Source organism: Opisthocomus hoazin, chromosome 21, assembly GCF_030867145.1.
Source record: "Opisthocomus hoazin isolate bOpiHoa1 chromosome 21, bOpiHoa1.hap1, whole genome shotgun sequence".
NCBI lineage: Eukaryota > Metazoa > Chordata > Aves > Opisthocomiformes > Opisthocomidae > Opisthocomus > Opisthocomus hoazin.
Genome location: NC_134434.1, coordinates 16,646,939 through 16,673,712, shown reverse-complemented (window position 1 = coordinate 16,673,712; position 26,774 = coordinate 16,646,939). Strand labels below are relative to the sequence as shown.

At 69.2% G+C, this 26,774-nt stretch overlaps 1 protein-coding gene across 2 annotated transcripts; it reads left to right on the top strand.

Moving 5' to 3' along the window:
* The first annotated feature begins 5,546 nt into the window (after positions 1-5,546).
* Positions 5,547-25,922, top strand: RHBDF2 (rhomboid 5 homolog 2). Of its 2 annotated transcripts, none has more exons than XM_075440941.1 (19): positions 5,547-5,624; positions 15,798-15,918; positions 17,343-17,492; positions 17,596-17,720; positions 18,305-18,497; positions 18,569-18,781; positions 19,398-19,526; positions 19,902-20,035; positions 20,255-20,467; positions 20,640-20,751; positions 21,315-21,389; positions 21,777-21,938; positions 22,045-22,145; positions 22,649-22,712; positions 22,856-22,950; positions 23,172-23,247; positions 23,718-23,818; positions 24,506-24,659; positions 25,292-25,922. In XM_075440941.1, exons 3-19 carry the CDS (start codon positions 17,367-17,369, stop codon positions 25,709-25,711), a joined length of 2,493 nt encoding a protein of 830 aa, XP_075297056.1. In that variant the 5' UTR covers positions 5,547-5,624; positions 15,798-15,918; positions 17,343-17,366; the 3' UTR covers positions 25,712-25,922. The 2 variants fall into 2 exon arrangements, with proteins under 2 accessions (XP_075297056.1, XP_075297055.1); XM_075440940.1 differs by having other exon boundaries at positions 22,598-22,712.
* Positions 25,923-26,774: the final 852 nt, after the last annotated feature.

Here is a 26,774-nt window from a genome sequence, read left to right as displayed (position 1 = left end):
GGACCCCCGGCAGGCGGGCAGCTTGGTCCCCTCGCAGAGCTGCTGTTCCAGCACCAAACGTCGCCTTCGGCTCCGCAGACCAGCCGCACCGCTGGGCAGCAGACTGCGCGGCTCAGCACCGGGGCAGCCCAGCGTCTCCCAGCCCGGCCTGCACATACGGGGTCGGGCTCGGCAGAGGAGCCGCTGGGAAGGCTGGATAAATAGCAGCGGGCGAGGACGGTTGCTTCTCAAAGGTCACCGCTTCCTCCGCGCCGCTGTGAATTTGCCCGCTTCAATCCCTCCTCCTCCCCGCTGGCCCCAGCCCCGGCAGCTCCTGCTGACCCCAGCCCCAGTGCCAGGGGGTGACAAGCCAGGCTGTTCCCAGCCTCACCGTCTGACTGGGCACTCGTTTCTCCTGGAAGGAAAATCCCCAAGGCTGGACCGCCATCCTGCGAGATTTGCCGAAGGGAGCAGGCTGCTCCCGGCCTCCTGCCCTTTTCTGCTCCGCCAAATCACCCCGGAGCCCTCCCAGATGTTTATTCTTTGGGAAAGCAATAAAGGAGAAGGAAACCTCAAAGACAAGCTCCCACCAGCCCGCCTTTGATTGCCTTCGATATTGTTTTATTTCTTAATGCTTTCCCACCACAGGCTGGCCAAGGAGGGAGGGAGGAGGAAAGAGTGCTTGAAGAGGGTAAAATTACAAATTTCCCCCTAATACGTGTGTCTGGAGGGGTCTGTGCGCTGCTGGGTGGCTCTGTCATGCCACTGAGGACGGGAGCTGGGGTCCCCCAGCCCCCCAGGCTGTGGACTTTGAGGTGAGCAGGAGCATCCCCGTGTCCGCAAAGCGACTGGGCCTGGGGCAGCTGCGGAGCATGGTGTGGGTGGGTGATGGGTGCTGATCCCACCTCTCAGCCCCTCGATGGCCAGGGCAGGGGAGCAGCGGGGATGGCAGGGGAGGGTGTGGTGACAAGCAGAGTGTCACCAGCACCACAATGCCAGTGGGAGAGGCCTGGGGGACTTTTCCATCCGCACCAACCCCACAGAACCAGACCTGGATTCCTGATTTGCTGCTGGAGAGCAGCTCTGCGGAGAGGGACTGGGAGAGCTGGGGCACGACAGGGTGACCATGAGCCAGCAGCGTGCCCTGGGTGCCAAGAAGGCCAATGGGATCCTGGGGTGCATGAGGAGGAGTGTGGGCAGCAGGGCGAGGGAGGTTCTCCTCCCCCTCTGCTCTGCCCTGGGAAGGCCCCATCTGCAGTGCTGGGTCCAGTGCTGGGCTCCCCACTTCAAGAAAGATGAGGAGCTGCTGGAGAGAGTCCAGCGGAGGGCTACGAGGATGAGGAGGGGACTGGAGCATCTCTCCTCCGAGGAGAGGCTGAGGGAGCTGGGCTTGTTCAGCCTGGAGAAGAGAAGGCTGCGAGGGGACCTTAGAAATGCTTATAAATATCTGCAGGGTGGGGGTCAGGAGGACGGGGCCAGACTCTTTCCAGTGGTACTCAGTGACAGAATCACAGAATCCCAGCATGGTGGGGGTTGGCAGGGCCCTCTGTGGGTCCCCCAGCCCAACCCCCTGCCCAAGCAGGGTCACCCAGAGCAGGGGGCACAGCACCACGGTCAGGCGGGGCTGGAATATCTCCAGAGAAGGAGACTCCACAGCCTCCCTGGGCAGCCTGGGCCAGGGCTCCGTCACCCTCAAAGGGAAGAAGTTCTTCCTCATCTTCAGCTGGAGCTTCCTCTGCTTCAGTTTGTGCCCGTTGCCCCTTGTCCTGTCGCTGGGCACCACTGGAAAGAGTCTGGCCCCGTCCTCCTGACCCCCACACAGAGTCCCGGAGTCCCAGCGCACCCCGAGCCCCTCGAGGGGGGGGGGGAGGGGCCGGGGTGACAGCCGCGACACCGGCGTGGCACCCCCGGGGGGGGGGGGGGGCGGGACTGCGGGGGGGTGGGGGGGGGGTGGCCGAGTCCGAGCAGAGCACCTCGGGCCTGCGGCGGAGAGCCCGGCCCCGCCCCCGCCGCCCCGGCCCCGCCCCCTCTCCCCGAGCCCGGCCCCTGCCCCGGCCGCGGGAGCGGCAGCCATGGCGGGGGTGGGGGGTGGTGGCTTTAGGCGGAGCGTGGCGGGTCCCAGCTTGGGGCGGGGGCGAGGGGGTGGGCCCTCCACGAGGGGCTTCTCCCCCGGATCGTGTCCCCAGCGATGGGGGGACAGAACCCCCGCGGGGTCTGTGTGAGGGCAGCTCCCGAGAGCCCGGGGGTCCCGCACCCGCACGGGGGGGCTCGTGGGGAGGTGGCGGGGGTGGGGCACTCCCGCGAACCCGGACGGAGGGGCTGCCGGAGCCGCTGGTGCGCTGGAAAGGCCAGGGCACCTCCAGCTGCAGCCCCCGGGGGGGGAGGGCGTGGGGGCTTCACAACGCCAGAACAAGGTTGTCAAAACCGGGACCCTTCACTCCGAGCACCCTCGCGTCGCCGCCCCAGCTCCGGCGGCGTTGCGGGTGCCAGGCCCCAGAGCCCCCGCGCGGGAGGGAGCCCGCCCGGGGGGCCGCTGCCCGCGCACCCCCAGCACGCCTCGCACCGCTGCCCCCACCCCCAGACCCCCAGCCGGGCTCGGAGGGTGCCGTGCGAGCGGGGAGGGTCAGACCCCGCAGCGGGGCGGTGGGCTCATGCCGCATGGCACCATGGCGTGGCCCCCTCGGCGCCCAGGTCCAGCCCCCGGGACCTTGGGTTCGGTGCCCGACGAAGCCCGGTGCCGCTCAGCTGTCCTCCCGCTGGGCGCTGCAATGCCCAGGGACGGGAGCTGCCCCCGAGCAGCCGCCCGGCAGCCTTCGGCGGGCAGCGAGCAGCAGCACCTCGCCGGGACCCCCACCCCGGGGGGCTCCGTGGCGGAGCAGGGAGGGTCGGCTCCCGCCGAGGTGTTCCAGCCCCGGGCCTGGCGCATGGCACCGGGGCTCCCAGCGAGTCACCCGGCGCAGGACGGGTCTCCAGCGTGCCGTGTCCCCTCGCTGCTCTCCTCCGGGGACAGGCCAGCCGGGACATCACCGGCTCTGCGCCGCGGACGGCAGGTGCGTCTCCCTGCCGCGCTGACGCGACGCCCTGACGTTGCTGCCTCGGGGGGGGTTTGGTCATTTCTTTCGCTTCCTCATTGCCCAACGCCGCGCGGGGTTTGCTCGGGTGGCAGCCACCGTCCTCTCTGCCCTCCTGGGCTTCGCCAGCCCGCGTGGGTCTCTGCCCGGCTCCTCCACAGATGGACACGTCCCAGGGGTCCGAGCCCTGGAGCGGGACGCAGGCAGGGCCCCGGCAGCGATGGGTTTCGTCGGCCGCTGTTTGTCCGAGCCGAAGACGGGCGGATCTGTCCCCACCCAGACGCGGGGAGAAGCCAGAGCCTGGCATCCTGGCACAGGTCCCTGCCCGCCGCCTGCCCCAGCCTGCAGCTGGGGACACCCCCACCCCACCCTTCCCCCACCCCTGAGTCACCGGTGGGGAGCGTCCGCCCGCCCCACGGCATAGCCCGTGTCGGGGCCTCCATGCCCAGCCACCCACCCCAGCACCCGCCAGGCTCTCCCCTTCTCCACCCGCTTCAAAACACAACTTCAAAGGAGCTGGGAGGAACCAAAAGCTCCTTCCAGCCTTTTTTCTACCGGGAACCGGGAGCAGATTTGCTGAGCAAGCGCCTGTGGAAGCGGGAGGCGGAGGGCCACCACCAGCACGAGCTCAGCGCCCTGCTAGACAGCAGTGAATCCAAGCTGGACCGAGCTGCAGCACCCGGGGATGGTTTCAGCCCAGCAGGGTTGCTGGAGGTGCCCTGTGTGTAAGATACAGAATCCCAGAATGTTCGGGGTTGGCGGGGACCTCTGTGGGTCACTCAGCCCAACGCCCTGCCCAAGCAGGGTCACCCAGAGCAGGCTGCAGGACAAGGGGCAACGGGCACAAACTGAAGCCGAGGAAGAACTTCTTCCCTCTGAGGGTGCCGGAGCCCTGGCCCAGGCTGCCCAGGGAGGCTGTGGAGTCTCCTTCTCTGGAGATATTCCAGCCCCGCCTGGACGCAGTGCTGTGCCCCCTGCTCTGGGTGACCCTGCTTGGGCAGGGGGTTGGGCTGGGGGACCCACAGAGGGCCCTGCCAACCCCTGCCATGCTGGGATTCTGTGATTCTGTTGCTGGGCACCACTGGAAAGAGTCTGGCCCCGTCCTCCTGACCCCCACCCTGCAGATATTTATCAGCATTTCTAAGGTCCCCTCTCAGCCTTCTCTTCTCCAGGCTGAAGAAGCCCAGCTCCCTCAGCCTCTCCTCGTAGCAGAGATGCTCCAGTCCCCTCCTCATCCTCGTAGGCCTCCGCTGGACTCTCTCCAGTAGCTCCTCATCTTTCTTGAACTGGGGAGCCCAGCACTGGACACAGCACTGCAGATGGGGCCTCAACCAGGGCAGAGCAGAGGGGCAGGAGAACCTCCCTCGCCCTGCTGCCCACACTCCTCCCAGTGCACCCCAGGATCCCACTGGCCTTCTTGGCACCCAGGGCACGCTGCTGGCTCATGGTCACCCTGTCGTCCCCCAGCACTCCCAGTCCCTCTCCGCAGAGCTACTCTCCAGCAGGTCCACCCCAGCCTGTACTGGTGCCTGGGGTTGTTCCTCCCCAGGTGCAGGACCCTGCCCTTGCCCTTGTTGAACCTCATCAGGTTCCTCTCTGCCCAACTCTCCAGCCTGGCCAGGTCACGCTGAATGGCAGCACAGCCTGCCGGGGTATCCACCACTCCTCCCAGTTTGGTGTCATCAGCAAACTGGCTGAGGGTGCACTCTAACTCTTCATCCAGGTCGTTGATGAAGAAGTTAAACAAGATGGGCCCAGTACTGACCCTGGGGGACACCACCACTCACCGGCCTCCATACGCGTCCTGTGGGTAAGGTAAATACACGGGAAAATGCCGTTCGGAACAGCGAGGCGAAGGTAATTCCTGATCCTGCTCGGCCCTGGCTGTGAATTGCGTCTGCGCTTGCTTCGGACCCGCAGCGCCCCTGAATCAAAGATCGATTGTGCGGCAAAACCCACACCGCCGTGCCAAACCCGGGAGGGTCCCTCTCCAGCCCCCCAGCTCCTGCTGGCACCCCCTCCCCTCCGCAGGGGTGGGGAAGCCGAGCGAGAGGCTGCTGTGGAGCAGTGCAAACAGCCGGGTCCTAACGGTGACCGGTCCTAACAGAGCCCGGTCCTAATGGAGACCGGTCTGAACAGAGCCCGGTCCTAATGGAGACCGGTCTGAACAGAGCCCGGTCCTAATGGAGACCGGTCTGAACAGAGCCTGGTCCCAGTGCTGCCCAGTGCTGACGGCGCCCAGCCCGAGCAGCGCGCGGTCCCACTGCCAGCCGGTCCCAGCAGCGCCCGTCCCTCGCAGCTCCCGGTGCCGGCGGGGCCCCGCCGGAGGCCGCAGGAGCTCGGTCCGCCCCGGCGCCGCGGCGCTCGGCGGGGGCCGGCGGGGCGGGGACCGGCGCAGAACCCACGCGTCACACCGCGGGCGGGCGCTCTGCGGGGCGGACCCCGGGAGGAGGCCCCGCCCCCAGCGGAGGCCCCGCCCCCGAGAGGCCCCGCCCCCAGGAAGCCCCGCCCGGCCCAGGTGGAGGCGGCAGCCGGTGCCGGCGGGGCCGGGCCCGGGCCCGGGAGTGCGCCGAGGTGAGCGGGGCCGGGGGGGACCGCGGGGGGAGCGGGGGGGGGGGGGGTTCCCGGTGGGTCCGCGCGGCGCCGCTCGCCTCGTGCCCGCCCGCCCGCCCGCCCCTTGCTGCTGTGGGACCGGCCGCGTCCCGCCGGCTTCCTCCTCCGCCCCCCCCGGGCACCGGCCCCGCTACCGGCCCCGCTGCGGTGGGCGCCTGCCCCCGCCCCCGCCCCGGGGAGCCTTGCCGGGGCCGGGGGGGCGGCGCGGGTCCCCCTGCCCAGGCTGTGGCTGTGCCCGCGCCCTCCCCGGCGGACGGGGGGGGGTCACCCTCCTCTTCCTCCTCTTCCTCCTCTTCCTCCTCTTCCTCCTCTTCCTCCTCTTCCTCCTCTTCCTCCTCTTCCTCCTCTTCCTCCTCCTCCTCCTCCTCCTCCTCCTCCTCCTCCTCCCGGGGAAGGGGCTGCGCGCCCCGGCGGGGTGACCCTGCCCAGGCCGGGGAGGAGAGCCCCAGCCTCCTGCGAGCTGCTGGCCCGGCGAGCGGGCGGTTTCGGTTGTGTTCCGTGGGGTTTCCCCTCGCCGGGCGAGCGAGCGGGGCTGGCAGCGGCCTCCGAGCCCCTGCTGCTGCCTTGCAGCCCGCCGGCGTCGTGGTCCGGGGGCCCTGGCACGTGCTGCCCGCGGCGGTGAGCGCTGCCAGCGAGCGGGACCCGCCGAGCGCAGCCGGTCATCCCGCGTCCGTCCGCGCACCCTGCCGGGAGCAGAGCGATGCCGGGTGCGGAGGGTTTGGCCAGCCGGCTCTCGGCTGCGGGCCCTCGGCGGTCTCGGGGCAGAGGGGCGAGGCCGGGCCCTGCTCCTGCCCACCCGGGGCTGGCCCGCAGCGGCCGAGGCTCTGCTGCTCCCCGCTGAGACCCCGCGGCTCTTGCTCAGCTCCCCGCGCTCTGCGGGGGCACCCGGGGGGCTGCGTGGTGGCTGCTGGGTCCCTGCGGCGGGAGGAAGCGCCTGCCTTCCTCCCCAGCGCGGTGTCACCCTTCCCGCCGCGGCGAGCCGGGCCGCCCTCCCGCCGGGGTCCGGATGGTCACTCCCGGGGATTTCCAGGGTGAGCTCAGGGCCTGCAGCGCGTCAGCCCGGCGGGGGGGTCTGGGAGCCCACCCCCCGCCTCCCGAGCGGGGAGATGCTGCCGGGCTCGGCTCGCTCCACCGTGCCCTCCGGCCGCGCATCCTCTGCCTCACAGAATCCCAGGATCCCAGCATGGCAGGGGCTGGCAGGGCCCTCTGTGGGTCCCCCAGCCCAACCCCCTGCCCAAGCAGGGTCACCCAGCGCAGGCTGCACAGCACCGCGGCCAGGCGGGGCTGGAATATCTCCAGAGAAGGAGACTCCCCAGCCTCCGAGCTGAGGGTCCAGCAGCAGCCGAGCGCTGGAGACGCCAGGGCCGCCCCTGCCTGCTCTGCCCCCTCCGCGGGCCCTGCACCGCGGCCGGCTGCGCCTGCTGGCCCGTGCCGTTCCGGGCTCCTTGGCAGTCAGCGGGGCGATCAGCACCTGGAGTCCACCTTCTGCCCGGTTCGTCCTGGTTGCTGGTGACCGCAGCGAGCCTTGGCGGCCTCCCCGCTTCCGCCCCGGGGCTCTCCCTGGCAGCGCCGCAGCCGCGCTGGGAGCGGCACCGGGGGGGCGAGGAAGGCCGAAGCGCAGCGGGGAGCGGGGTTTGGCACCCAGCAGCTGCGCCGGGGCAAGGTCTGCGAGACGGCGCCCAGCCTGGCGTCGCTCTCGGGTGCGCGTGCGAGCGCTTGGCGTGTTCCACGCGTGCCAGGAGAGCGGTGCCGCCGCGGCGTGTCCGTGGATGCCGGTGGGAGGACCGGTCGGTGCTGGGAGAGTGGCTGGGAGGCTGGGGGTGGGGGTCGGGTGGGGAAGGGAGCTGGCCGGGGCATCCCTCCTCGGGGGAGCTGGGGGCTTCGGGCGGCGTTTGTGGCATTTGGCTGTGCCGGGCTGGGAGATGAGCACGTGGCTCCGCTGGTCGTGCATCTTCTTGCCTTGGATACTGCTCCAGTGAACCCGAGGGAACCCCCACACATCCTTATTTCTTCCCTTGGGTTGTTGGTCCCGATCAAAAACAACCCCCAGGATGAGCTCGGGGTCAAGCCAGCCATCGCCACCAAAGAAAGCGGGGACAGGTGATGGAGAACCGGCCGGTGGGCGTGGTGGGAGCCCTGGTCCCACGTCCTGCAGCGTCCGTGGCAGCGTGCTGTGCCCTGCGAGCAGGGCGCTTGTCCTTCTCCCGCTCCCGCTGCCCCTTGCTCGCTGTGCGGGAGCTGCCCGCGCCGGCACGGCGCTCCCGAGATGTGTCCGCATTTCCCACGGGCGCTGGGAGCCCCGCGGGGACCGGAGGAGCGAGCGTGGGCTTGGCACCGAAGGACTCAGTTAGCGAAGGCTGATTACTAATTACTGAAATCTATATGAGCCCACAGTGACGGGATCATAAACTCTTGTTTTGTTGACGAGCTGTTTATCTGGGGACCGCGGGTGCCCGCTGCCCTGCGGGGCCGGGAGGTGCCCGGCGAGGGGGGGGACGGGCACGGGGCCTGTTCGCTGTGAGGTCGCTCGGGAGCGTGCGGTGCCGTGCGCGTGGTGGCTTCCCGGCCTCCGAGCCAGCCCTGGGAGCTGTGCATGTGCCGGTGCGTGTGGCACCAGGCCCCTGTCTGTCCCTTCAAATCCTCATTTCTGGAAAAACAAACCGAAAAGCCGTCGGTCGGCGGTGCTCTCAGTGGGCGTTTGGGGTGGGGGATGGACCCAGGGAGGGTGCCTTGGGGAAGGTCCCCGTGCCGGGGGGCCCCGGGACCAGCCCTGCCCTCTGCTTGGCCACCGCGCAGGACCCCGGTGTCCCCTCGTCCTCGGGGACCTGCACCCCCAGGGCTGGCGTCGTGGGGTGCAGGTGGCCTTAGCGCGGGGCGCGGCAGCCCCCGGACAGGGGTCTCGGGAGGGCAGGGGGGCAGCCTGCACCCCGTGTGGAAATCCAGCACGCGGGGGGTTCGCATGCGGGCGCTTCCCCCTCCTCCCTCGCCCTCCGGTAACTGAAATCTGGGGGAGCTGTAGGGACTTTATCGGGGCCCTCACAAGCTGCCCGGGGAAGGGACCAGCTCCCGGCCTGCCGGGGCAGCGGGGGGGTGGGAAGCAGGGGGTCTGAACTGAGTGCTGTGCCTCAGTTTCCCCAGCTGTGAAATGCCACAGATGAGTCAGCGCGAAGGTCTCCGGTGAAACTCGCTGCTCGTGGCCTCGAGGGGAGTCTGCGCAGCCGCCAGTGCAGGACTCGCCGCGGTGGCCGTGCCCCGAGAGGGGGGAGCGCGGATGCGAACCGGCTTGCTCGGCACCCATGGAGCCGGGGGCTGCGGAGGGCGCGGGGCTGGGGGGAGCAGGGCCGGTGCCCAGTGACACTCCTCAGCGCTTTCCCTGTCTGCTGCCGTCGGGTGGGACGGAGAAGTCGCCCAGGGCAGGGGCCAGGGTCTCTGTGCTGGGTGTCCAGCCCTGCGGTGACCCGCTCAGCCGAGCTCTGCTGCTGAGCCAGCAGCGTGCCCTGGGTGCTGATGGTCTCCTGGGGTGCATGAGGAGGAGTGTGGGCAGCAGGGCGAGGGAGGTTCTCCTCCCCCTCTGCACTGCCCTGGGGAGGCCCCATCTGCAGTGCTGGGTCCAGTGCTGGGCTCCCTACTTCAAGAAAGATGAGGAGCTACTGGAGAGAGTCCAGCGGAGGGCTACGAGGATGAGGAGGGGACTGGAGCATCTCTCCTTTGCAGGGGTGGCTGGAGGGCAGAGGAATGGAGGGTCCGAGGGGCAGCCCCCGGCCCAGCGCCAGCAGAGATGCCACCAGCGTCCACGGCACGAAGGGACGCCGCAAAGTCCTGGTCCCCTCTTCTCGGGGAGCTGCTGGCCCCGGGGCGGGGATCGACGGCGGGCGCGGGCGTCCACCCGGACCCTCCCTTTGCTCGGGGGCTGGCGGGGCGCGCAGCCGCGTGGCACATGGCTGCGTGGAGATAAGGAGCCTGTCCCCGGCGATAGGGAGCTTCAGGCGAGGGGCATCGCCCTGCCGCCGGCCCGGGGCTGCCCTTGTGCCTGGGCTCAGCCGAACGGGTGCGCGGGGCCGAGCGCCGTGGCTGTGTCCCGCGCGGCGGGGGGACCCTCTGCAAACACGGGGCTGCCCTTCCCAGCCCAGTGCTGCTCCGGGCGGCTGGGTGCTCGCCCAAACGGGCACTGGAGGGTGGGGAAGCCTGCGAGTCCAGCCTGAGCCATCGCGCCAAGCGTTGCTGTCAGAGTGAGTGTTTTGCAGAAGAAGCAGAGGAAGAAATGTACCTCCCCCCCCATCCCCATCCTCCTTCACACCAAGAATTCTGCTTTGAAGAGGGAAGCGAGAATGAACTCGGTGACGACCCGAGGCGTGGGGCTCACAGGCAGCTGAACTGCAGGCAGGGTGCCCTCCCCTCACCTGGGGGAATCACTGAATCATTAAGGTTGGAAAAGACCTCTCAGATCATCAAGTCCAACCATCACCCCAACACCCCCATGCCTGCTAAACCATGTCCTGAATCCCAGAATCACAGAATCCCAGCATGGCAGGAGTTGGAAGGGCCCTCTGTGGGTCCCCCAGCCCAACCCCCTGCCCAAGCAGGGTCACCCAGAGCAGGCTGCACAGCACCGCGGCCAGGCGGGGCTGGAATATCTCCAGAGAAGGAGACTCCACAGCCTCCCTGGGCAGCCTGGGCCAGGGCTCCGGCACCCTCAGAGGGAAGAAGTTCTTCCTCGGGTTCAGCTGGAGCTTCCTCTGCTTCAGTTTGTGCCCGTTGCCCCTTGTCCTGTCACTGGGCACCACTGGAAAGAGTCTGGCCCCGTCCTCCTGACCCCCACCCTGCAGATATTTATCAGCATTTCGAAGGTCCCCTCTCAGCCGTCTCTTCTCCAGGCTGAACAAGTCCAGCTCCCTCAGCCTCTCCTCGTAGGAGAGATGCTCCAGTCCCCTCCTCATCCTCGCAGCCCTGCGCTGGACTCTCTCCAGTAGCTCCTCATCTCTCTTGAACTGGGGAGCCCGGCACTGGACCCAGCACTGCAGATGGGGCCTCCCCAGGGCAGAGCAGAGGGGCAGGAGAACCTCCCTCACACTGCTGCCCACACTCCTCCTCATGCACCCCAGGATCCCGTTGGCCTTCTTGGCACCCAGGGCACGCTGCTGGCTCATGGTCACCCTGTCGTCCCCCAGCACTCCCAGTCCCTCTCCGCAGAGCTGCTCTCCAGCAGGTCCGCCCCAGCCTGTCCTGGTGCCTGGGGTTGTTCCTCCCCAGGGGCAGGACCCTGCCCTTGCCCTTGTTGAACCTCATCAGGTTCCTCTCTGCCCAACTCTCCAGCCTGTCCAGGTCACGCTGAATGGCAGCACAGCCTTCTGAAGTGCCACCTCTACACATTTTTTGAACCCCTCCAGAGATGGGGACTCCCCCACTGCCCTGGGCAGCCTGGCCCAATGCCTGACTGCTCTTTCAGTAAAGACATATTTCCTAATATCCGATCTGAACCTCCCCTGACGCAGCTTGAGGCCATTCAAAGCCAAGTCACGTGTGCCACTCGCGCCCTAAGCGTCGCCTCAGGAGCCCTGCAGTCAGAGCTAGCCTGCAGAGCCATGTCTGTGTCCGCACCTGGGCCTCCGCTGAGTATCCTCCTCCTCGCTCCATACTCTGCCTCTTGACCCACAGTGCTGTTTGTACAAAACTCTTTGATATGCAGTTTTAAACGGTGGGGTGTTTAGTTTGTTCTGTTGCTGGGAAGATGATGACCTGGGACCCCTCGGCCCCTTCCAGAAGGCGCAGCCGGGACGGGAATGCTCCCACCATCGTCCCCGTTCACCCCGTGTTTCGGCTCAGCTAGCAGGGAGTCAGAGTAGCTCTGAGTAGTTACTCAGTTCTTAGATAAACCCAAGTTAAATCAACGCCGGTCGCCTGGGGATTGGTGCGGTGCCTGGAAAAGAGCTGCCCCGGGGTCTGGAGAGCGCTGCAGCCCTGGCTGCGCGGCTGCCGGGGCGCAGCCGGCCCCTGGCCGCTTCCACCGCTGCGGCCGCCCTCGCTGCCCGCAGAGACTTTGGCCCTTTGCTCTCCCCGGAGCCGCTGGGGTGACTCCAGGCCTCCCCGTGCGCGTCTGCTGCTCGGCGCGGGGAAGGGGCCGGCGGGCTGGGGGTCCCCCTGTGCAGCCCCGGCCCCTCCGGCAGCACCCGCCGCCCCGGCCGGGGTGTCGCCGCCCCGGGAAGCGGAGCAGGTTCGTGCGGTGCCGCCGCGTTGGGGTTATTTTGCTGCGAGGGCATGTGGACCCCCCGGGAAGGGCGAGCAGGGAGGTGTGGGGCGGGTGGGCAGCGCCGCAGAGGGACCCCGGCTCACCGCCGCCCACCCCGCGGGCTGGGGAGCCTTCGGGTGCCGGCGCTCGCTGTGCCGGGGGGGTCCTTGCACTGGTAATGGTTAATGAAGGTGGGAAACGGGCTCTGCCTGGCTCTTTCCACCCGCTCCCAGACCCCGCGGAGGAATCCGGGGGGCCCTGGCCCGGCGACGGAGCCCTTGCAGCGGGGGGGCCCAGCACATGGCCGCCCCGTGCAGCCCTGCGAGCAGCCACGCACCCACCGCCCGCGCTGCCCGTCCCCGCGGGGCCCTGCCCGCGGCCCCTCTCTCAGCAGCACCCAGCGCAGCCCCCTCCCGCCTCCACCTCCCGCGGGGTTCGGCTTCCTTCCAGGCCGTGCCGCGCGCCCCGAGCTCACCCGCGCTGGGCAGACCCGCGGCGGTTGCCCAACGTCCTGCGCGACGGCGGAAAATGGAAGCGGATTTCCCAACGGCAGCGCGGGCGAGGTGCGTGGCGGCTGCCTGCGCCCCGGGGACCCGCTCGGGCATCCCAACTCCGTCTCGCCGCCCCGGCAGCCGCGCTGGAGACGGGGATCAAGGCTGCTGCAGGTGTCGGTGCCGACCGCACGCCTCGGCGGGGAGGGGGGGGGGGGGGTAGCTTAAAATACCCCCTGAAACACAGCGGTTCCTCCTCTGGACTCCGAGCGAAACCGTGCGTCTCGCAGGTTCGCCGGCCGGCCCCGCTGCGGTGGGGTTGGCGCACAGAGGGGGGGGGATGGAGCTGCCTGCTCGGGGTGGGGGGGGAAGCAGCCGGGTGTCGTGGTGCCAGGGTGTGGAGTGGCTGTGGGCTGGGGGGTTCTGCGCCGCGGGGACGGGAGGGTGCCTGCAGCAGGGCCGTAAAGTGCGTTTTGGCCTTTCAAAAAAAGCTGAAATGCTCCAAGCAGGGAAAGCCAGTGGCTGCGCGGGGGGCGGCGGCAGGCAGGGCCTGGCGGCATCTCGGGGTGGGGGTCCGTGCTCACCAGGACCCCCCGTGCGGGCGCTTACCCGGGACCGAGACATGCGCAGGTCTGGACTGTGTGAGAAGAAAGAAAAACGTGAAGATGCTGAGCTCCCAGTCCCTGCAGTAGTTTCCCCCCCCCCGCCCAAGATCATCTTTGCGTTCCTCGAGCTGTCGGGCTGGGCTGCTGCTCTCGGGCCGGGGCCGGCGGCTGGGCCGTGGTGAGGAGCTCCCGGGGCGGGACCAGCAGAGCGGGAAGGTGCTGGGGGGGTGCTCGGGGTCCTCTGCCCGGGTACGAGGCCGCAGGGGCTCGGTGCTCGGAGCGGTTGGGCCCATCGACCTCCCCATCCGGGGCTCTTCATAACCAGGAGCCCCTTTCAACGAGGCTCCAGCGTGGAGCCAGGGCTGCGAGGCGCCTGTGGATGGTTTCTGGGCAGCGGCACGCTCTGCCTGACGGGTGCCCGGAGGCGAGCGGGGTCATGGCGGCGGGGGTGTTCCGGGGGCTCCACCGCATCGCTGACCCCCTTCTTGCCCCCCTGCGGAGAAGGAAGAGCAGGGCCGTGTGGTGCTCAGGGCGATGGGTGCGCGCAAGGGCCCTGCACCCCAGCGCTGCTTCCTGCTCCCGGCGTAACCGCGCTAGCCTGGCGCGCTCGTGTGCCGGCGCTGGGAACGCCGGCGGCTCGGGGAGAGCGCTCCCCACCCTTCTCTGAGCCCCCTGCGCCCGCGGCGCGCGGCCTGCGTCCCCCTCCCACGGCGCTGCGCTGCAGGGTTGTCGCTGGTGTCTTGTGTGATGGTTGTGCTTGGCTGTCCCCATCTCTGCGCCGCGGGTTGCCGCCTGGCCTTGTCCCTCGGCGTTGCTGCGAGCGTCCCGGCGTGCCCCGTGGCGAAGCCTGGTACGAGCCATCTCGCTTTTTCCATCACTTTCTTCTTTGGGCGTGCTTCCCTGGGTCAGCGTCTGCCGTGATTCAGCCCGGGGCTGGCGCTGGGAGCCAGCCCTGGTCACCCTCCCTGGGCCTCGCCTCGTTAACGACTAAAACCTCGTCCCAGTTGCTCACCAGTGCCCCACACACGCCTGCCCTCTTAGGGGGGGTGGGGGGCTTCACCCGCGTGTTGCTGGGACAAGGGCAGTGCCCCTCGCTGCTGGGTGTCGGGCTTTGGCGAGCTTCGGTGAACACGACAGCTTTGCGAAGGAAGATGATGATGGTGAAGGACCAGACCAGGGGACCAACCTCCAACCCTGTTTTTCGCTCTCCCAGGGCTGGTGGCAGCGTCCCCAGTGCGTTTTTCTCTCTCCCTGGGGACCTTTTCCAGGTTGGAGTAACAGTGTTCTGCCCTGGGACCCTTCTTCCAGCTGGAAGCACAGCTCCTGCCAAGCTCCGGCCGTGCTTGTGGGTGCCAAGTCCCATGTCTGTCACCCCCCCTCTGCTGTCACCCCTTGTCCCCACGGCAGGGCGTGCGTGCAGCTGTCCCCCCCCAGCGCCAGCTCAGCACATCGCCTCTTGCTTCCCTTTCCTGTCCCCAAGGCAGAGCCACCCGGTCCACCCCGGGCGCCTGGGGACCCGGCTGGGGCTCCCTGAGGACCAGCGGGCCCCCGGGCCATGCCAGCTCCCCGGGCGCTGCATCACCTCGCCCACGGCCGGCTCCGTCGCGTGCGGCGTGGGGAGGGGGACCGGGCTTTTCCGTCAGCTGCCAGCCCGCTTCGCCAGGTCCTTGCCGGGGCTGCCCGGGGCCTGGTGGGAGCAATTAGGGACGGGATTTTGGGCCGGGGGTGTAAGAGCAGGGCCCCGCAAGGGCACCACGTGCTTTTGCACCTCTGCACGATGCAGTTTGGCTCCAATTTCTGCGCTTCTGCCGGTGTCGGGCCCTGCCGCTGGTGGCCGTTCCCGGGGGGTGAAGGAGGGTGCAGGCTCCCCAGCTCAAGAAAGATGAGGAGCTGCTGGAGAGAGTCCAGCGCAGGGCTACGAGGATGAGGAGGGGACTGGAGCATCTCTCCTACAAGGAGAGGCTGAGGGAGCTGGGCTTGTTCAGCCTGGAGAAGAGAAGGCTGCGAGGGGACCTTAGAAATGCCTACAAATATCTGCAGGGTGGGGGTCAGGAGGACGGGGCCAGACTCTTTCCAGTGGTGCCCAGCGACAGGACAAGGGGCAACGGGCACAAACTGAAGCAGAGGAAGCTCCAGCTGAACCCGAGGAAGAACTTCTTCCCTCTGAGGGTGCCGGAGCCCTGGCCCAGGCTGCCCAGGGAGGCTGTGGAGTCTCCTTCTCTGGAGATATTCCAGCCCCGCCTGGACAAGGTCCTGTGCAGCCTGCTGTGGGTGACCCTGCTTGGGCAGGGGGTTGGGCTGGGGGACCCACAGAGGGCCCTGCCAACCCCCAACATTCTGTGATTCTGTGTGCGGGGGCTCACGCCATCCCCAGTCCGTTCCCGTGCCCAGCTCCCCGGAGCAGCTGGCATCTCGAGCTCGGTGCTGGCTGCCCTGGGAGCAAAACAAGCAGCGTCTCCAGCGGGATGGAAAGTTTTGCTTGCTGGGGCCGGGCTGCCCGGCTGGCGTTCTCCCAGCTTAGCAGCTGTTAAATACCTCGGCAGGGCACTCGCGTTGGGTGCCCGCTCTTCGCGGGTGTCGTGGTTCCCAAGAGCTTCACCTGGCAGCAGCGGGCACAAACTCCCCGCCTGCTCCCTGCGGTGCCCCTGCCTCGGAGCAAGGTGCGTCGCTGCGAAGGGCTTCTCCTCCGGGTGTCCGGCCTCCGGCAGCCCCGGCCCGGGGAGCCGCGGGGCTCTCCCTGCCCGGGATGCTCCGGCAGCCCTCGCCTGCCTTCCCGCGCCTGGCTCTGCATTGCGGCCTCTCTCCCCTCCAGGTGAGGCAGGAGGAGTTCGGCCATGCCGCGGGGCTCCCAGGCGTGAAGGACAGAGGAGGAGGAGGAAGAGGAAGAGGAAGGCTGCTGTGAGTGTTTGCCGTCTCCCTGCCACTCACATGAGGTAGGGAGACCCCGGCGGGGACCGGCGCTGGCCGTGCCCCCAGGAGTCGTTCAGGGGCTGGTTGCTCCCAGCGCTGTGCTCAGCGGCAGTGAGGGGTGAGGCAGCACCCGAGGGTGCTCCGGTGCCTCTGGGGAGGAGGGGGGGCAGGCAGCGTGCCGGGGTGCTGCCTCCAGCCACGTATGGCCTGGCCCTCGTGCCGTCTGCGTGCCGGCTTCCTCGCATCTTCCCACCCGGACCCCCACCGTGAGCCGATCGACTGCCGAGGCTGGGGAGCGGCAGGGGTAACCTGGGACTGAGGACCCTGCCCAGCCGCCGCCGCAGCTGCTGGTGCCCCTCGTCGGAGGGGTCTCCGCGCAGCCGCCGCTCGGGTTCCCCTGCCACCGAGGTGTCTCGCGTGTCCCCACGCCTCGCCGCGTCCCTGCCCGGCCGGACCCCGCCGGCCCGCGCCGTGCTGACAGCGCAGGGCGGGCGCAGCGGGCTCTCATCCGGCCCAGGGGCTGCGCAGGGCAGCGATGCCGTCCAGCGCCGCTGGCTCCGGGCTGCCGTGTCCCCGGGGAGCGGGTGCGGGACGGGACTCCCGCATCCCCGGCGAGCGGCTCCCATGGGTGCCCGCGCTCCTGAAGCCAGGCTTGGCTTGTGGAGGCGTCTGCGTGGGGGGTCCGGCTCGGGACTCGGGGTGCTGGGGGAGCTGTGGAGCTGCCCCTGTGCCTGGCTCCTGCTTGGGGAAGGGGCTGCAGGGCCGGGGGCCGCAGAGGGGCCGGGGGCCACAATCAGCGTGCGGAGCCGACCAGGGTGCGAGGCTGGGGAGGGGGCCAGGCCCGCGGGCCGAGCTGGGGTTCTGCAGCCGGCGGCGCTGCCGGGCTCCAGGCTCCGACTCGGTGCGGGTGGGTGGCAGCCGCGGAGCCCGTGGGACGCCTGGAGATGGGGATCTGCTCTTTGCAGACCCCCCCGAGCGCCTGCAATCCCCCCTCGGCTCCTTCACTGCGCCGAGCCCTGGGGCCGATGCCCCCGCGTCCGAGAGCCGCAGCTGAGGGCCGTGGGCCTGCGCCCGGCTCGCAGGGATCCGCGCCGTGGCTGCCGTGCGTCCGACGGGGTGTGAGACCTGGGGGTCCCGCAGGCACGCGCCGGGGTGGTGAGGACGCTCTGACCCCGTCGCCTCTGCCATCCCATGCTCTGCTCCTGGGAGGTGAAGGGGTGCTGCTGGTGGTCTCAGGGGACTGGGAGCAAGTGGGTGGTGGAAGCCCTCCCGTCCACCCAAGCGTGGGGAGGGGGGTGTGGGTTTTGGGGGTGCAGCAGCCGGGCTGGGTGGTGAGGTCTCAGCGACATGGGCGCCCGAGGCTGGTGAGATCCCACCTGGTGAGGACCCAGCCTTTCCCCGCACACGAGATCTGTTCCCCGCTCACGGACTCCTTGCACCCCCCCAGCCTGGCAGCCGCTGCTGGCCCGAGATGTCAGCCGCCGACAGGAACGGGGGCAGCCGCTCCGGCAGCAGCCGCCTGCAGAGCAAGAAGCCCCCCAACCTCTCCATTGTCATCCCCCCCCGGGAGGCGGAGGAGGACGGCGCCCGCAAGGAGGTGAGCGACGGGTGGGGAGCTGAGTCCGTCCCGCGCTGGGCCTGGGGGGCTGCCGCCCTGGGGGACCCCCGCGCCATCCTGTCCCTAACGCCCCGCTCTGCAGCCCTCCAGGGTCCCCGTCTACCGAAAGAGCAAGAGCCTGCAGGAGCCCCGCACGAAGGGATCCGAGGGCTCGGAGCGCCGGCCCGGCTTCCGCCGGCAGACTTCCCTGTCCCAGAGCATCCGCAAGTGAGGGCCGGGGGGCGGCGGCGCGAGGGCGGGCAGGCGGCGGCGGTGGCCGGGTCACCGGAGGGGTCCCTCGGTCCCCGTCCGGGGGTTGTGCCTCTGGGTACCGGCTGGGGACTTGGGGTGGGGATGGAGAGTTGGGGCGTGGAAAAGACCAGCCCGGAGAGTTTCCCGCAGCGTTGCTTTGGCTCACTGGTGCCTGCCTGGGACAATCCTGCAGCGGTACGGTTTGGTGTCGATTCAAACCGTGGTTTTGCACCTTGGGAAAATGTCTCTGCCCCATTTGTGTGTGATCTTCAGAAGCACCTTGAGCTGGACGCCTGCCGCAGCCCAGAGCGGGTGCAGTGTCCCGTGCAAGGTGCAAGTCTTGATGGAGTAACCTCTCCAGAGAGACCCAAAGGCCAGTGACCCCTCCGCAGCACCCCTTCCCCTTCCCAGGGACCCGCAGCCGGGTCAAAGCTGCCCTGCCGTGGGCTGAACGGAGGCATCCCGCCCCAAACCCCCAGCGGCGGGGATGCCCGGGCGGGATGGGGGTACGCGGGGTGGGGGGACCAGCTGGCTGACGAGCGTGCCCGCCGTGTGTCCAGGGGCACGGCGCAATGGTTTGGCGTCAGCAGCGACTGGGAGGGCAAGCGGCAGCAGTGGCAACGCAAGAGCTTGCAGCACTGCAGCATGAGATACGGCAAGCTGAAGCCTGCCTACCGCGACGTGGAGCTGCCCAGCCAGGAGGTGCCCTCCTTCCAAGGCACCGAGTCGCCCAAGCCAGCCAAGATGCCCAAGGTAGAGCTCGGGGCGCGGGGTCTGGCTCCCAGCCTTGCTCTCCCGGCACCGACGCCTCTTCCCTCCTCCAGATCGTGGACCCGCTGGCCAGGGGCCGTCCCTTCCGCCATCCCGACGAGACGGACCGTCCCCACACGCCCCACCACGTCCTGACCCCGCTCACCCCCGGCGTCGTCTCCTTGGCGTCCTTCAACAGCATCCGCTCGGGCCACGGCCGCCCGCCGCGCAGGAAGAGGGAGTCCGTCGCCCACATGAGCTTCAAGGCGGCCGCAGCCCTGCTCCGGGTGAGTTCTGGGGAGCTGGGAGGGGGCCGTCGTCTCCCTGACTCGGGTTTCAGCTCCGTCCCTCGCCCATCGTCTGCTTCTTGGCTTTTTGCTTTGCACGGAGATCGCGGTCTCACCAGGCCAGGTTTGAGGGGGGAGGGTGGTGGTTTTTACCCTGAACTCTACTTAAAAAGAGAAGTTTTGGTGAATATTGGGCCACCAAAGTGGAACCACCTTGCACGGCATCCCTAGAGAAAAGCAGCTTCTGGGTTTCACTGCTGAGGAGCCGGGAGATGTTTTACTGCAGGGGAAGCGTCTCCGGTGGCTTCCTAGCCCCTGGGGGGCCCTGGGCGAGCCTTGGGGTCGGGGTTCTGGGACTGACACCAAACAGGGGGTTCAGAGTTCCCTTGCTGAGCTGACTGACCTAGTCATGGTCCAGCGCTGGCTCTCGGGACCTAAGGGCAGCATCTGGTGCCAGCTCCTGCTGCCTGCCCTTCCCACGCAGGGGATGGAGCAGCCAGCTGGGATTTGACGCTTGCCACATGGCTTTGGGGAGGGAGGCTACGAGAAACCCTCGGTGCTGCCAGAATTGGGGGGGCTTCTGGTTTCTCACCCTCATTTACTTCCCCTGCCAAAGGGACGCTCTGTCCTGGAGCCGCTGGCTCCCAAGCAAAGGAGCAACAAGAGGAGCTTCTTGTACCCCAGCTTCATGGACGAGGACATGGTGGACGCTGCCGACACCCTCGACTCGTCCTTCTTCAGTAAGGCAAGCGCAGTTCCACGCCAGCCGCTGGAGCGGGGAGGGGTCCCGGTGCCCTGCGCGGGGGCTGGACGCGGAGCGGGGCTCTGACGGGCACCCCCGTGTTGGTGCTTCACCCTGCCCCGGGAGCAGGGGCCTCGGTGGCCGCCGTGCCTGGCGCTGCGGAGCCCCGGTCCCGGGGGTGCTCCTCGGGGGTGGCAGGGAGCAGCGCCGCCGTCCTGGGCGCATCTCGCACCCTGCGACGTGCGGGTAGTGGGAGGTGGGGGGGGATCCCCCTCCCCGGGCTCGGGGCTGGCTGGAGCCGGGGTGGGCGCGCTGGGCCGGGGGAAGGTTTCTCACCCGTTGCACAGGTCCGAGAACACGTCTGCGTCCTCCTTCCAGATGGACATGCACGACGAGATGTACTCCATGCCCGATGATGTCTTCGAGTCGCCGCCTCTATCGGCCACCTATCTGCGGATGCACCCGGTGGGGGAGGACGCCCAGGTGTCCCCCGAGGTGGAGCAGCCCACCCCGTGAGTGCCAGGTCCCCTGTGGCAGTCAGGGCGGTGTCCCCAGCTGTCCCTGCCGTGGGGCACGGGGCACTTCGGTGGGCTCCTCGGAAGATGAAGCCAAGAGGTGCCCTTAGCCCTCGTCCCTGCCCCAGCCCCGGGGCGCGGCCATGGGGATGCACGTCGGGTGTTTCTCAGCGGGCCCCTTCCGGCGGGCGCGATGGGTTTCTCCTCTCTCGGCAGGCGCGAGGGTGCCCGGCTCGCTTCGGCCTCTGCCGGCGGTGGCCCGGCTCCCCAGCGAGGCAGACGCATCGCTTCCAAAGTGAAGCACTTCGCCTTCGACCGCAAGAAACGCTACTACGGGCTGGGGGTGGTGGGGAAGTGGCTGAACAGGACGTACCGCCGCAGCCTGAGCAGCATCGTGCAGTCGCAGCTGGAGATCACCGACAGCCACCGGTGAGGGGCGGCCGGGGGGACTGGGGTGGGCACGGGGCTCCTCAGGGCTCCCCGGCTGGAGCTCAGATGCACGTCCCCCCTCGATGCTTGGGCATCAGGGTTTGGGGGGCTGCGGTGTCCCTTTGCCCAGCCACCCTTGGGCTGCTCGGGTGTCGAGTCCTGTCCTCTGCAGGCCGTATTTCACCTACTGGATCACCTTTGTCCACATCCTCATCACCTTGCTGGTCATTGGCACCTACGGCATCGCCCCCATCGGCTTCGCCCAGCACGTGACGACAGAGTTAGTAAGTCTGAGAGCTGCAGGGCCGTCCCCTCCCGGCTCTCTGGTGATGTGTCCGGCTCTGACACGGCAGCCAGCCAGCTGCCGAGGGGACTCCAGGGGTGCTCTGAGCACCCTGCCGCGGGGATGCCCCTGCTGCGGTTAATCCTGGGAGCCCGCAGCCGGCTGCTGCCTCCCGCAGCGCCCAGGCGGGAGAGAAGAGCGGGCGTCCGCCTTCCCGGGGGGACCGTGACCACCAGCGTCCCACGCCGTCGTGCTCCCTGCTGGGGCTGGGAGCACCCTGGGGCGCTGCCGGCTCCCGCTGCTTGCGAGGCTCCGTTCACCGGCCGGCGCGGGGGGTCCGCGGCCGCGGGGCGAGCAGCAGCGTGCGGCAGCAGCGCGCGTGCCAGCGCGGAGCGTGCCGGCTCTGCAGCAGAGCCACCGTCCCCTGCCCTTGTGCGTCACTGGTGGGACCCAGCCGCCCTTCCCTCGGGTGGAGGGGCTGCTCAGCCCCCCGGGAGCGGAGGAAGAGGGGGCTGCGCCCGGCCGGCCCCCTCGCCGGGAGGTGACCCTGGCCTGGCTTGGCAGGTGCTGAGGAACAAGGGTGTCTACGAGAGCGTCAAGTACATCCAGCAGGAAAACTTCTGGATCGGGCCCAGCTCGGTAAGGGCTCTGCTGGACCCCCGGCCCTGGGCTCTGCCCTCCGCAGCCGCTGCTCCCCCTGCCCTGCCCGAGAGGGTACCCGGGGTGCTCCCTCCCCGGGGAGACGTCACCCCTCGTCCCACTGCTGCTCAGTGCCCCTGTCCCTCTGGGACCCGCTGCCCGGTCCCAGCCCGGGCGGGGGGCTCAGCCGTGCCCCCCAGAGCTGCAGCGTCACAGCGGGGTGGTCGGCAGAGACCCCGTCCTCGTCCCACCCGCCTTCCCCCCCCGGAGAGGCCGTCGCCCGTGGGGACCCCGTGCTGCTCCCGAGCTCTGCCCCGGGGCAGCTGGAGCGAGGGGAGGTGCCGGCTGGGGCACGGAGCTGCGCCTGGACCGGTGTCTCCCGCCCAGATCGACCTGATCCACCTGGGAGCCAAGTTCTCGCCCTGCATCCGGAAGGATCCGCAGGTGGAGCGGCTGATCCAGCGCGAGCGGGACCGGGAGCGCGGCTCCGGCTGCTGCGTCCAGAACGACAACTCGGGCTGCATCCAGACCCTGCCGCAGGACTGCTCGGTGCGTGCCGCCGCCGCGCGCACCGGGAAGAGCCGGGAGACCCCGGGGAGCCGGGGGAAGCCGTCTGCGCCCCGCCATGCTCTGAGCCTCTGCGCCCTCCCCGCAGGAGACGCTGGCAACGTTCATCAAGTGGCCGGGCACCAACGCGCCGGCCGGGGGCTCGGGCGAGAGGCGGGCGTCGGGGGCTGTGTGTCACCAGGACCCCAGGTACGGGTGCGGGCTGGGGAGATGCGGGCATCGCCCGGCTGCGTGCGGGACGCGGCCGAGGGGCTGCGCGGGGCTGCGCTGCCAGCCCGGGCACCCCGGATCCCCTCGGCCCAGGGGCGGGGGGCTCTTGCGTGCCATCGGAGGGCGAGGAGGGAGGGGGAATCGGTGGGGAGACAGCGGAGGGGCCTGTGCTGAGCATGGGCAGCGGTGGGTGACGCCACTGGGGCCGAGCTGGGGTGGCTGGGGCTGCCAGTGGGTGTCCGTGGGGTTCACTGGGGCCGTGCTGGGGTGGCTGGGGCTGCCAGGGGGTGTCCGTGGGGTTGTCCGGCGGGTGCGAGTGCCGGGGGGGTCACCTGCAGAAGGTGCTGCGGGGGGGGTGTTAGTACGGCGAGGTGCAGGGACCCTCCGGAGCCAGGGGCTGTCGGTGCCCAAGGGGGGTTAATGGTCTGCAGGGAGGGATGTGCCGGGGGGGAACCCAGCCTGACCCCCCCCTCCCCGGCCAGGACGTGCGAGGAGCCGGCCTCCAACCCACCCCACGTGTGGCCAGACGACATCACCAGGTGGCCGGTAAGCGCCCGGTGCCGCGGCGAGGCGGGTGGCACAGCAGCAGCAGCCTCCGCGGGGGGTGGGGGGCGGCGAGCCGGGCAGGGGGCTGCGGGGAGAGCCCGTGACCGGACCCTGACTGTGGCTCCTCTCCCTCCTGCCCGCAGATCTGCACCTACGAGACCAAAACCAACCACACCGGCCTCGCCCACATGGACTGCCAGATCAAGGGCCGGCCCTGCTGCATCGGCACCAAGGGCAGGTGGGTCGCGGCCAGGGGGCACCCGGCCCGGGCTCGGCTCCACTCTCCGCGCTGCTGCCTGCTCCTGCCCCAGTAGTGTCCTGTCCAGGGGGAGAGGGAGGTCGCGGACCCTCAGGGGGTGGGAAGCGCAGTGGCGGCAGGACCGGGGCCGGAGGGGGATGCTCGGGGGAGCGGGGAGCGAGCCGTGCCCCCAGCGAGCTCGCTGCCTGCCCTGTGCCCAGCTGTGAGATCACGACGCGGGAGTACTGCGAGTTCATGCACGGGTACTTCCACGAGGAAGCGACGCTCTGCTCGCAGGTGAGCGGCGCCGGGGACGCGCGAGGCGGTCGGCACGAGCAGCCGGCTGCGCATCGCCGCGCCGGTGCCGGAGGGTTTGACCGCATCCTGGGAGGTGGTTGGAATGGGTGCCAGCAGGGGGAATGCCCGGGCAGGGGCTTTCCCGGCGCTTGGCTGGGCTCCTGCTGCCGCTGCGTGCCCGCCTCGCCGGGGGAAACAGGGCCAGAGCCAGCCTCACCCGGGCAGCCCCGGTGTCCCTGGGAAAGGCGCGTCCCGGGCAGGAAAGCAGCCCGCCAGCGTCTCCCGGGGATGCTCGGCTGCTCCCTCGCCAGCACCGGGGCAGTGCGGGTGCCCCACACCGCCCAGGGTCCCCCCCTCAGCTGAGACGTGGCATCGCCAGCCGCGCACCCCTGCAACCCAGCCTTTGCTCCCTGCGGCGCTGGGGGGTGGGCTGGGGCCCCGCCGCCCCCCAGCCCGGCCCGCCTTCGCAGGTGCACTGCCTGGACGAGGTCTGCGGCCTCCTGCCCTTCCTCAACCCCGAGGTCCCCGACCAGTTCTACCGCCTGTGGCTGTCCCTGTTCCTGCACGCCGGGTGAGCGCGGGACCCCAGCGCCCGGTGGGGTGGTCTGCGGTCGCTGGTGGGTTGGGAGAGGAGACGGGAGGGCACCCCCAGACTGCAACACATCGGTGGAGGGGGGTTTGGAAGATGTGTCATGCCCACCAGGCAGCAGGGGGGGGCTGGGCAAGGGCTCAGAATCACAGAATCACAGAATGTTGGGGGTTGGCAGGGACCTCTGTGGTCACCCAGCCCAACCCCCTGCCCAAGCAGGGTCACCCAGAGCAGGCTGCACAGCACCGTGGCCAGGCGGGGCTGGAATATCTCCAGAGAAGGAGACTCCACAGCCTCCCTGGGCAGCCTGGGCCAGGGCTCCGGCACCCTCAGAGGGAAGAAGTTCTTCCTCGTGTTCAGCTGGAGCTTCCTCTGCTTCAGTTTGTGCCCGTTGCCCCTTGTCCTGTCGCTGGGCACCACTGGAAAGAGTCTGGCCCCGTCCTCCTGACCCCCACCCTGCAGATATTTATTGGCATTTCTAAGGTCCCCTCTCAGCCTTCTCTTCTCCAGGCTGAACAAGCCCAGCTCCCTCAGCCTCTCCTCGTAGGAGAGATGCTCCAGTCCCCTCCTCATCCTCGTAGCCCTCCGCTGGACTCTCTCCAGTAGCCCCTCATCTCTCTTGAAGCTCGGGCAGGGCTCGGGTCGCTGACACAGGGCCTCTCCCCCCAGCATCATCCACTGCCTGGTGTCGGTGACTTTCCAGATGACGGTGCTGAGGGACCTGGAGAAGCTGGCCGGCTGGCATCGCATCTCCATCATTTTCATCCTCAGCGGCATCACGGGCAATCTGGCCAGTGCCATCTTCCTGCCATACAGGGCGGAGGTGAGGGCTGGGGGGGCTCTGCCGCGTCACCCCCAGCCCAGCCAGCTCCCCGGGCACCAAAGGACCCCCTCCCCGCCCCATTCGCATCGGAGGTTTGGGGAGGGGGCTGCAGCCGTCAGCACAGAGCTCTCAGCCCCCGGCAGGTTTTGCTGGGGGGGGTGTGGGAGGCTGGTGCCCTCACGGTGGGGGGGGGGATGTCTCTGCCCCACGTGTGGGGTTCGCACGTGTCGCATGGGTCCCGTGTCGCCACGTGTCGGTGCGCGTGCAGGGTCCCCAGGCGGGCAGATGGCTAATCTGGCGGCGAAACCCGTCCCGGCTTTAAATGAGATCACGCCAAGCGCCCTGATCCCCCGGACGGGGTGGGGGCTGTGGCTGGGGGGGCCGGGGGGTTGCTGCCTGGCTGCTGAGTCACTGAAAGCACCGGCTCTGCAGAAGCGCTGCTGGCGTGCTCCCCTCCTCTTCCTCCCGTGCCAGGGCTGCCGCCCCGGGCCCCGCACGCGCGGGGTGCCGCCCTCGGAGGGCTGCCGGAGCCGGACGCGTGTTGCGAGGGGACGAGACCGTCCCTGGGGACATGGGGACGTGTCCGGGGTGACGTGCACAGGGTCCGGCCACGACTTCCCCTGTCCCCGCAGGTGGGCCCTGCCGGGTCCCAGTTCGGCTTGCTGGCCTGCCTCTTTGTGGAGCTCTTCCAGAGCTGGCAAGTGCTGGAGAAACCCTGGAAAGCCTTCCTCAACCTCTTCGGCATCGTCCTCTTCCTCTTCGTCTGTGGCCTCTTGCCGTGGATCGATAACATCGCTCACCTCTTCGGCTTCCTCAGCGGCCTCCTCCTCTCCTTCGCCTTCCTGCCCTACATCACCTTCGGCACGGTAGACAAGTACCGCAAGCGAGCCATGATCATCGTCTCCTTGCTGGTCTTCGTGGGGCTCTTCGCCTCGCTGGTGGTCTGGCTCTACGTCTGCCCCGTGAACTGGCGCTGGGTGGAGTACCTCACCTGCCTGCCCTTCACCAGCAAGTTCTGCGAGAAGTACGACCTGGAGCAGGTCCTGCACTGACCCCGCGGCGGGGCTGGGGCCAGCAGCCACGCTCTCCGCGGCGTGGGGCTTCGCCAGCCGGCGGCATGGGGCAGGTCCTGGGCACGGCGGTGTCCCCGGGGCTGGCGGGTCTGGGGTCACCCCTCTGAGATGCTGAGGAAGCAGTGGGGAGCGGGCCTGGAGCCAGCCCTGCCTCGCACCCCGTCGGCGCTGCCGCTCGGTGCTGAAAAGGCCCAGGGTTTGGGGACCGACCCGGCTGCTGCCTGCGTGGGGAAGGGGCCGAGGGGAGAGGGGTTTGGCTGTGTCCACGGGCAGGCTGGGCGCTGGGCCCGGGGCTGACGCTGCCCGGGTCTCCTGCCTGTCCCACCCCCGTGCCCCGGCGCTGCAGCTCACACTGTGAACACAACCCCCCGTTTCGCCGGGGCAGGGCTTTTTCATCCGCAGCTCCTTGGCCCCAGGATTTCCCCAGCTTTGGGCTCCCCGGGGCCTCTGCTGCGGCTCCGAGGTGTGCAGAGCTGGGCTTCGAAGGTGTTTTTCAGTCTCCCTCTCGCATCTGGTGCTCCACTGAGGCCGTGGAAGAAGGCTTGGGCTTCCCCAGCTGGGCTCCTCGCTCCGTGGAGAGGCAGGGCTTGGCACAGGGAGGCTGCTTTTCTCCCTGTTTCAGTGAAATTCGCTTTTTGGCAGCAGAGGAGCGGCATGTGCTGTCTTTGTGGTGCCTGTTCTGGGAGGCAGGCACAGAGAAAAGCACCTGGGGGGTTTGTGTGGCTGCTCCGAAGCCCGCGGCCCCCTTGGGAAACCATCGGGTCTCCCACCTTTCGCTGCTGCCTCGAGTCCCCGCAAGCTCCCTTCTCCTGGGTGTAGAGACCCAGGTCGTGTGTCCCCCCTCCCCAAACCGTGCTGGACAGAGGGGTGCGGGCTGGGGGCCGTCGCCTTCCCCCTTCCCGCCCGAGGCCTGGCCCCAGCCCTGGGCTGCTGCTCCCAGCATCTCCCGTCCGTCCCACCGGCTCGGCGCGAAGGCAGGCCCTTCCCGGGCCGGTGACGCTGCGGGGCCGGGTCGGACCCGGGCTGGTGCTGGGCTGGCTCT

Coding starts and splice junctions, on each gene's coding strand:
- RHBDF2 (XM_075440940.1), top strand. CDS start 17,367: ATGTCAGCCGCCGACAGGAACGGGGGCAGCCGCTCCGGCAGCAGCCGC. Junction 17,493..17,595: donor AGGACGGCGCCCGCAAGGAG/GTGAGCGACGGG, acceptor CCCGCTCTGCAG/CCCTCCAGGGTCCCCGTCTA. Junction 21,390..21,776: donor TCTGGATCGGGCCCAGCTCG/GTAAGGGCTCTG, acceptor TCTCCCGCCCAG/ATCGACCTGATCCACCTGGG.